This window comes from Condylura cristata, unplaced genomic scaffold (genome assembly GCF_000260355.1).
Source record: "Condylura cristata isolate star-nosed mole 26May11 unplaced genomic scaffold, ConCri1.0 scaffold00003, whole genome shotgun sequence".
Taxonomy (NCBI): Eukaryota; Metazoa; Chordata; class Mammalia; order Eulipotyphla; family Talpidae; genus Condylura; species Condylura cristata.
The window spans coordinates 47,543,586-47,553,917 of record NW_004567104.1 but is presented as its reverse complement, the minus strand read 5'-3'; the positions used below and the strand labels follow the sequence as shown (position 1 = coordinate 47,553,917).

Here is a 10,332-nt window from a genome sequence, read left to right as displayed (position 1 = left end):
CAAATGCAGATTTATTGAAGCAAGAGGAAAGAACTGATAGCAGGAGGCGGTTCCAGGGCGGATGCCTGTTTTACCTCAGCCCTTTCTCTGACTATAGACTTTCACACTTCCTGTTGCCCAATGTGCCAGGCTATCAATTAGGCATTGCGTGGCTGGGAAGCTTTGTAGTACTTCTTTTCCTGTTCCCTAATTATCCTTTAACCTGACCTTCTAGCTGATGGTTAGCTCAGCAACATTTCCACAAAACACTTCTATTTTTCTGGGAGCTATTTTGTTCCTATATTGTTTAAAATTGATGTCCCGTGTCTCAGCCTTTTGCATTCCCCAAGTCCTCCTGTTCTCAGTCCCTCTCATCAGTACATCTGGTGTCTGACTACTTGCTTATTGTAGTCTCATATACTAAAGAGACAGATTTTTTCCTCCTGCCTCATGTTATATCGACAGTAATTCTATCAGGAGAGTTATACCCTTATGACTTAGTTATTGCGCAATGGCTTCACCTCCAAATGCTATTACATTAAGGGTTAGGGCTTCAACAAGTGAATTTTAAGGGAACACCAGGACAAGGATAGTCAGACACTCCTTCTTCTGGCATATATCTCTTACACACTCCCCACACACCTAGAAGTGTGCCTAAAATTTATTGCATATCTGATGTGTCATATTATGGAACAGTAACATAGAGTGGAAGATACTCTGTAATGATATAACAGCAGAAAAAACAGTAGCAGTGATGCTACCTTTTAGTGGCAATCATGGAAACAGTTCATTAGCAAAAGAACACGTTTCACATCCTGAAGGAAGCTCCCTTAACCCAAATAACAAGTCAGACCATAAATAATGTTAGAAGTAGAAGTATTCAAAAGTCACCTAGATTGTAATTTACTAACACTTTGTTAGTACTTGACCTATCATTATGGCTTGAATTGCCCTTCCTGCTCTTAAGTGCTAAACTCTTGACCCTACTTGGAAAGGACGTAATTGTAGATATCGTTAGTTAAGTTAAGGTCATATATTAACTTCAATGATGCACTTAGGGACTAGACTGAAACAACAAGAAAAATAAAAACAAAATAAATAAATTCTGTATAGCGAAAAATTATCATTAAAATGAAAGTTACCCATTAAGTGGGAGAAAACGCCTGCCATCATACCTCTGATAAGAATAATATCCAGTGCTTAAAAATAACTCTTACAACTCAACAAAAAAGAAAACAAACAAACAAAAAACAATTAAAAACAGGCAGAAGAACTAAATTGATACTCTCTAACTGACAAAATGAAACCAAAATGAACTCTAGAAATATGACTGCATAAATGAGGCTACTAGAAGGGGAGCGTGGGGGTGGAGATGAATGGGGAAGGTTGGCCCGGTATGTGGTGAGGGTGCTTTAGTGGTGGGTGTGGTGTGATAGAATTCTGAGGAGATACGAATTTTTTCATAGAAGAAATGGGGTGTAGGCCAGAGCTGCAGGGGTTAGAGGATTCATCAGTGCAGAGTGGGCAACAGAACAGGTGAACTTACTTCTGAGGGGAGCAGTGGGTGAAGCAGGATGCTGCACCATGTGGGTCACCTCCTTGGCTGGGGATGGAACTCAGGCTGCAGTGATGATAGCACGAGACATCCTTAGGACACCAGGGAAGCCCCCGAGAAGATGTGACCTTATTTCTCTATATCACATACAATATTGTAGACGAGTGTTACTGTAATGGTCCTAATAATAAAAATTAAGAATTTAAAAAATTAGGTCATACTGGAGTACATTGGGTCCAAATTCATAGGACTCATGTTGTAAACACCATGATGCTACCGAAACCTTGATTTGATTTGAACTTTTTTTTTTTTTTAAACAAATGAGGCAATTTATTAACCCAGCATCTTTCCTTCTAATGCTTCTTGTTGGTAGCTGCCACCAGTCTGGCAATTCTGTCCAGATCTCTCTGTCTCTGAGGTGTCAGTTTTTAGCCCCACCTTGGTCCTTTTCCAGCATTTTCAGCCCCTCCAGGGCTTGGAGGACTCAGTGGGCCACACTCTTGGAGTCTCTGTTGACACGTGGCTGGGTATGATACCGAGCTGCTGACACCCACATAGATCTTGGTCATGGAGCCGACCCCAGCACGACCCTGGAGGTACAGTTGCCCACTGTGGGAGCAGCTCTTGTGTAGAACCAGTTCTCATTGTAGGGAGCGAGCTCTTTATGCTTGTCCAGCTTGACAGTGTCCACCCATTCAGGGACTTTCGGATTCCCGGACTTTTTGAGGAAGGCTGCCAGAGCTCTGCCAAACTCCTGCTTGTTCACGTCTTTTACATTAACTCCAGTCACCGTGTGGCTTCCGCGCTGCCAGCCAGGGGAAAGGGCTTGATTTGAACTTCTCCTCTCCAGAATAGCGAGACAGTCAATTGTTACATAAGCCACTCAATTTGTGGTACTTTGTTAGGAATTCATAGAAAATTAACATATCCAGTAACTTTAGTATTATTTCTAAGCTTTGTTTTAGACTTCAAAATGAGAACTGTATTTGACTTGGAAAATGATATCCTGAAAGCAGGATGGCACATCTGGGATAAAGATACTCTCCCTGGTTTTATCACCAGCCATGAAGTACAATGTACTTACAGAGAAATCTGCTGACAACTCACCTTATAGGTCGATACTGTTTTATGTCCAGGTTGCACTTTCCTTATCTTATATTTTTGGCATTTCAACATTTTTCAGGTTGATAGAGTTTACACTTGTAGAGTAAATCATTTATCAAGTAATGACTTCTGCATTTTATCTTTGTTTTATTATATCTTTTTATATGTCTGATCTCTAACTCGGCCATGAACTCCTTGAGTCACATGCACTATTATTAAGCTATTGAATTTTCTGGGGTATTGTGTCCTGAAAAATGCAAGATGCTTTATTGCAAAATGGCCCCTGGATTAGTCTGGGTTCTCCAGAAAAAGCAGTAATATCTATATCTGTATGCATATATCTTCATATGTTTTTGTTATATATATATATGTAATATGCACACATACACACTTTTCACTGTTATGATGATGATTAAAATATAGTATTTAATATGTCAATCTGACTAGATCATAGTACCTGTGAGTATATATAGAAGTTGATCTGTATAGCTAAGTTGACACATAAAATAAATATCATACCATAGTCATCTACATATATGTTAAATCTCTTTATATTTACACAGAGAGAGACTTTTAAAGTCTCCCTGATTTTTAAGGCTGCCAAGTCCAAAGTCTGAAGGGTAGCCCCTTAAGTTGTCCGATGCTTAATAAAGCTGACTATTAGGCTGGGAAGAGTTGGTGTTACAGATTAAATCCAAAGGCAACCTGCTGGCAGAATCCCTCTTTATTAGTGGAGGTCAGTCTTTTTCTAATAAGGTCTTCACTAATAAAGTGAGAACCAGCCCACATTTTAGAAGGTAATCTGCTTTATTCAAAGTCTATAGATTTTTTAAAAAATGGTTTCACAGAAACATAGCCCAAATAACTGTGTGCAATGGCCTAATCAAGTTTCAACAGGTTAAGTTAAATATTGCAGCCCCCATGAATTCTGTCTCTTTCTATTTCATGCTTTTTTTGTAGCCCCCTTCAATGATTTTGAACTGTTCCTGTGATATTCTTAAATCAATAGAATGTGTTTTAAATGAAATTTACCAGTACAATTCCAGACATTAAGAAATTTTCTAACTTATATTGTTGCTGTCTTGGGAGTCAGTATCCATTTGAAGAAGGCAGGCTAGTTTGCTGGGAAGGCTTCACAGGAAGAAGGACCTTGTGAAGAAAAGTCTGTGAGGTGTAGAGATCTAGCTATTTCCAAACATCTTAATGGACCCCTAAATATGTAAAAAAGGGTCCATCCTGGGTCCTTGAAGCTTCTGTTGAACTTCCAAATGACTCGGCCAAATGAACACGTAGAGCAAAGGCATCCCTGCTAAGGCCTGCCCAAATAACATGATCGTGAGTAAATAAATGGCCTTTGGTGTGGTCTTTTGTGTGACAGTAGGTTACTGATCTTTGCAGCAAAAGTTTCTGTAAAGTCGTTATACTAAAAGGAGAAATTTAGGATCCAGAATATTAGCTTGTGAGAGTATATATCGTAGTGCTGTTTTATGAAGGACTTTGAAAATACCACCTTATCTTGCTCAAGATAAGAATCAGATTTCACACTACTATTTTCAGGATTAATTTTAACATTGTTATCTAGTGTTCTTAATGTAAATTGTGGGTTTACCTTTTATCTGAATCAGTCTTTCTAGAAAGAAAAGAAAATCAAACTATATCCTATACTAAGTTTCTTAACTTAGTCATAGTTGACCATTGATTTACCTCTTTTTCAATGTTGACCAGACAACTGAGTCTCAACATATTTATGCATCAATGTGGGAGTTGTGAATTTGTGGGTCTTCAATGAAGACTATTATGGAAACAGTCATCAACATTAGAAATTTGTTTTCTTTTTGACTTAATTCTAGTGTGGGAATTTATTGTAAATAAAGTGATGAAGAGAATAACAAGTAATTGTAGCAGGAACTTGCAGATCAGGAACTTAGTAGATATCAGGCACTGATATAAGTCATTTACATAGGGAAAGTCATTGATTCTCTGGACTGACCTGAGCTCCACTGATGAGGAACTAGGGCACACACAGCTGGTAAGTGTGGGAGCTAGGCTTCAACCCCCAGCAGTCTCTAGAATCCATGCTCTTTTGACTTCTCAAATATATTTGTATGTAAGAGAAATGTAAAATAAACAGGATTGTACTCATAGAAAACAGGAAATAATCAAATGGCCATAATGGAAACTCTGGTTAAATGTGTGATCATATCCATACAGTTACCATTCTGATGCTTTTATTTATTTAAAAAAATTTTTTAAAGATTTTTTTATACATACAAGAGCTGCGGTGTACGTCAGAGATGCAGGGGTTGAGAAGATTCACCAGAGACAGAGTGGGGAGCAGAACAGGCCAACTGACAAAGTACATTGCTGAGGGGAGCAGCAGGCTGGTCAGGAGAGGTCTGCTGCGCCTTGTGGGTCAGCTCCCTGGCTGGGGATCGAACTCATGCTGCAGTGGCTTCAGAGAGCTTCATATTGTGGTGCTTTAGCTCGTTGCGCCACCAGGGACAGCCCCAATACAAACTTCTAAACAAAAAATCAAGGTGCAAAACAAAATGAAACCCAAGGGGAAGTGTTATTACACATGTGATTTCTTGTTACTTTCTAGCTTATTGCAAATTTGATTCCATTCCCTTAGGGGTTCCTAGAACTGTAGTAACCAAATTTTAGCTGCCATCAAATTGGAGGACTAGTTAAAACACAATTTGTTGGGCTCCAACCCCAGAGATTCATTAGATTTCCTGTTTTGTTTAATAGTTATGGTCTCTTAGAAACATTTATTTTGATGATTGTAGGCGAAAGGGAAGCTATCAGTCCCCCACCCCTCCACCATTAGCATCAATGATTGATGCCTTTCTTAATCTACTGGAACAGACTCTGATTGGAGGTGAACAGTCATTAATACTCCTTTTATTTTTTCAATTGAGGATGTGACAGGTTGGGGAAGAACATGGGTCTCTGGATGGGAGAAGGTTGGAGCTGCAGCTGCAGAGACATCAGCATTATAGAGACCTATGTGGTGGATTTATTTTCTGAGACCATTGCAACAAAGTGTAACACCTGAGAGGCTTGACCAACAGAAAGTTATTGTCCCACGGCGCCCTTGGTATTGTGTCAGAGACTCTTTGTCCCCAATCATGGATTACTGGAGGACAGAACAGGCAGGAATGGCATCGGCGAGCGGAGATTCCTAGAAAAAGGGGGAAAAGGGAAAAAAAGGGGAGCGGGCATGAGGAAGACATGGGAATGGGAGTTGGGTGCAAGTCTTCCTGCTCTCCCTTCAGCAAAGTTTTATTTTATACACTTCAGGCAGGCAGAGGGATGACATTAGCATATGAAATGGGCTGAGATTGTTATAGGGCAGTAAATCTGTTAGAGGACAGGAGGAGAGGGACACCCCTGAAGCCCCAAAACCTGCCTGCTCTAAGTGGGTTTGTTATAGGGCACCTCAATTCAGAGAGGCACCCCTGAAGCCCCAAAACCTGCCTACTCTAAGTGGGTTCTGCCATCCGCCGCAACAAGACAAAACATATAAAGCTTTAATGAAAAGTGACTTTAATACAGTGAATATACAATATGGAACACAAAGAATGTAACTTCTACATCAAACACCTGAAGTTACCCATCCCCTCGTGGGCAAAAGTCAACCCAAAAGGGATTGGCCCAAAGCAAGGCCTGAAAGCCTGCCACAAGACTAAAAAGCACCTTCTGGCCGGGACCCATGGAAAAGGGTCAGAAATGGCCAGACAAATCTGGGAGGAAAAGAGCAAAATCAAAATCAATATAAACACTGCCATAGTCACCTCCCTACAGGTATCTCACCCACATCTGCCTTAACCAGTCCAGGGTCAGGAAACAAGCCCGGTTTCTTCATCTCATGTTTGCTGCTCCATGTGGCTTCCTTAGGTCTCCTTCTCCATCTGCCTTCCTTCTCTCTTCTTCTCTCTCCTTTTTCTCTGCTCAGTCCCACCCTCCTTCTGGGTGGGGCAGGGAACCTGGAACTTCCCTTCTCCTAGGGACCACCCAGTTACAAGATCACAATCACCTTTTTTCTAAGAATAGTCTGGGGTCATTTTGACCTTTAGTTGAGATTATAACATTTTAAAAATCAATCTATCACGGTTAAAACAGGTACATAGATTTACAGTTTAAGACTAATATTACTATATTTACCACAGTGAAGATTAACCAAAATAAAGCCCCTGAAATATTATCTATTACTTAACGACTTTTATTCTATTAGAGACCTCCTGGGGGTAAAGTGAGGGCAGGAAGAGGAAATTTTTTGTCAATTAAATTACAGTAAAGTTTTTTCAAAAACTTGTTAGAGCGGCCCTCCCTGGTGGCACAGTGGGATAAAGCACTGCACTGAGAATCTAAAGCCGCTTCCGCATGAGTTTGATCCCCGCCTGCCCCGGAGGTGACCACATGGCCTGGCAGACCTCTTTCTGACCTGCCCGCTGCTCCCCTCAGCAGTGTACTTTGTCGATCTGCCTGTTCTGTTTCCCACTCTGTCTCTGGTGAAGCCTCTCGCCACCCCTGAGCCTCTGGCCTGTACCCCAGTTCTGTATGAATAAATAAATAAATCTTTAAAAAAAAAAAAGAAAAAGAAAAAAAAAAGAGAAAAACTTGTTAGAAAGTTTAAGTGAGTTTCCTTGAAGTCTAGATGGTAAAAAACCTGATTAGCTCTGAATAGGTGACTTGGGTGAATTCCCATATCTAAAGACTAGATAGTTGAAAGCTTGAGTGGTTATTTAGAAATTGAATAGAAGGCTATGTGAGATAGAGTGATACGATTTGAGTTTTCCTCGGTAGGGCAGTGAGAGAGACTTTGCAATAACAGCCATTTGTTTTTATTAATCAGCCAGTTGTTTAATGACTTTTGACTTCAAGAGGAATTTCTCACCCTGGTGCAGTGTTTGTCAGAGCCAGGTAGCACCTTCTGAGGCTGAGGCAATTGTAAACTGAAGGTTGCTCAGAATATTTTCCTATTATGATTATACAAAAAAGGGAGGTCATAACATAAGTTAGCATGAAAAGTCTTGATTTTTTCAGAGCATTTCCCCTCCATCCATATCGTGTCTGTCGATAGAGGTTGCATATCTTGTGTCAGTATTGGCCCCCACTGCCCAGGGACGGAAGGCTCTGCTCCAGGACTCTCCTTGGGCTGTGGTGGCTGCATCTCACTGTCTCCCCTCTTTGCTTGCCTGTTCTGATAAGGACACCATCATATAGAAAGCCCACTGCAATGACCTCACTTGGACTCGAGTGCCTCTGAATCATCCCGTCTCCAGATAGTCACATTCTGAATACTGGAAGTTAAGACTTTTATGGGGACACACATCAGCCTATTGCAGATGGGTTGTGTTGTGGGGTTTTGGTTCTTTCAGAATCCACCCTGTGCTAGTAAGGCCCGCCGAGCTGCTGCAGCGAAGATACTGGCTTCTTAAAGAAATGCAGGTTCTGAAAGCAGGTGTGGGCAACACAGTTTAACTTCCTGTTGCCCACTGCGCTTTCCCCAGGAAGGGGTTAGGGGCTGGATGCACAGACTCTTATGGAGCCGCCCGGCAGAAGCACAGGAAGCTGAGCTCAGGAGACTTCTGGATCTACCTGTTTTCCCAAAGCCTTTCTCCTCTCTTCTTTTTTGTTTCCTTTCTCTCTTTGTTGCTTGTCTGGACATTTAGACTTTGACCCCATCAATTATTTCCCTGAGCTATCTTCCTCACCCATATCATTTTGTTTTGCTTTCATTCAGTTAAGGATAAGGAAGTTTCAGGCAGAATAATAGACTTCCTTACCAGAGGATTAGGTTTATTAGGTGACTACAATTGTTAGGTGTCTGGTCTGATTAACATCTAAAATCCTAAAGAAGACATTTGTCTCAGAGATCACTAAAAGGAGAAATTTTTATTTTTTAGAATAGTTTCTCATTAAACTTCTTGGCTCAAGACGAAAAGAAGCCAGTCGTTTGTCGCACCAAGTGGATTTGTGGTTTGGCTTCCTTATGGCTTCCCTTCGAGCATGCAACCTCAGGATGCTGCTGGCTGTTGTGTGTGGGCTGCTGACTACTGTCGTTTTGGGACTGAGCATATGGAGGACTGTGGTATACCAGAAAGGTATGTCCTGCTCTGCTGTCAGAGTGCAAGAAGGCACGGAGCCTCCGCCCCTATTAGCAGACAGCTTGAGTTGGCTGAGGGGCCCTTCTAGGTACCACTGAGGAAGTAGAAAAGAAAGGGGGCACTGATAGCTGGCAATCAGTGTGCATATCAGTATGTGGGGAAGGGATGAAAAAGGGTGAGTAGGATAACTAGTGACAAGTTTGAATTGGCCTCTATGCTCTATAATTCTTGACAGAATGGATGGCAACGTAACAAATTAAATCATTGATAACACATTTGGGGTTTGTTTAGCTCAATCCAACAAAGGAAAAATGTCTGGACACACAGATACAGATACACATAATCAAACGTGCAGAAATTTCATTTCTTCAGGAAGGAAGTCAAGGAATAGTCTCACCAAGACTGTAAATAAAAGGTTTGCATACTAAGTCCTCACTTTCTGGGTGTCGAAAATAACTCAAAAATGAAGGTCACTTAAAAAAGATTTTCCTGATTGTTTAACAAATATTTGCTGGCCACCTGCTGTATGGACACTGGGAAAATGGCGGCAGGTGAGAGGAGGCTGTGGTGTATAAAACAAGGTGTTTAAGGAAGAGCCTCAGTTACTCACACTACTTTTGATAATACTAAACCCAGTTCCCTTGGCTGTGGGGATTCTGTGTAAAGGGAGTCACAGTCAGATACAGCGAACACCCCCCCACCCCCCCAACCCCCACCTCCATTTGTGACAAGCAGAAAGCTCAAGAATTCAAGCAGCTAAAAGATAAATAATGACAGCTGAGAGAGGAACATAAGGGTGGTGGTCTCACCCCGAGAAGGTCATAGAAGGGGACAGAGTTTGGGGAGGCAGCAGGGCACCATGCATGGCTGCAAAGGTCCACAAGGACAAGAAGTGTCAAATGTGTTGACTGCTGGTGCATTGCTACCTGAGACCAAGTCTGCTCCCTCTTCTCCCGCCAAAGGACACACTTAGACAACTAGCACGAATCCATTTAACAGAACGAAACAATACCATTTAAACTTGGGAAGGTGTGTTTGTGTTTCTGAAGTAGTTAAATTTTCGACGCAACTATGGCTGAAAACCCCACTTCACAAAAATATGCAGTAATCAGCAGAATCAGACATTTTGTTATTTTGTGCAGAAAAGTTAGGCATTTTGGGAAGACATGTTTGTCTTCAAGTCAGTGAGCTCTAGATTAATAATGTTGATTATATAGAGTAGATTAGTATTCATACTTCAGTTTTAAGGTTTTCTAAAGTCTTCAGCAGGTGACTATAGGTTTTTTACTGTGAAGTAAGCTTCTACTATGTGGTATAAGATACTTCTTCCAGTTTTTGCAAAACTGTGATTTTTTTGCTGCTGATCTTCTAGTACAGCACAGCAAGAGAGACTATATTCAGGCCGCATTTTGCTTGGAGTACTGTTCTTTTTTTAGTATGTATCCTGGTGATAGCCATTACTCTTCTCACGTTTACAAAGCTCCAACATCTACTAGACACCAGATAAACAATGAATGAGTTCATCTCCAGTTTTTCTAAGTGAGAGTTTACAATTTTAAAGTGAAATTTAAAAAATGAATT

The 10,332-nt window shown here is 41.0% G+C and overlaps 1 protein-coding gene and 1 pseudogene across 1 annotated transcript in view; one reads left to right on the top strand and one right to left on the bottom strand.

The window, feature by feature from the left end:
• Window positions 1-1,887: 1,887 nt before the first annotated feature.
• LOC101634056 lies at window positions 1,888-2,710 on the bottom strand (annotated as a pseudogene).
• A 5,926-nt stretch (window positions 2,711-8,636) lies between these two features.
• Window positions 8,637-10,332, top strand: part of ADGRG7 (adhesion G protein-coupled receptor G7) — a 43,706-nt gene continuing 42,010 nt past the window's right edge. The window contains exon 1 of the mRNA XM_004675475.1: window positions 8,637-8,748. Coding sequence (XP_004675532.1) covers window positions 8,637-8,748 — 112 coding nt within the window. The remainder of the gene's footprint in view (window positions 8,749-10,332) is intronic.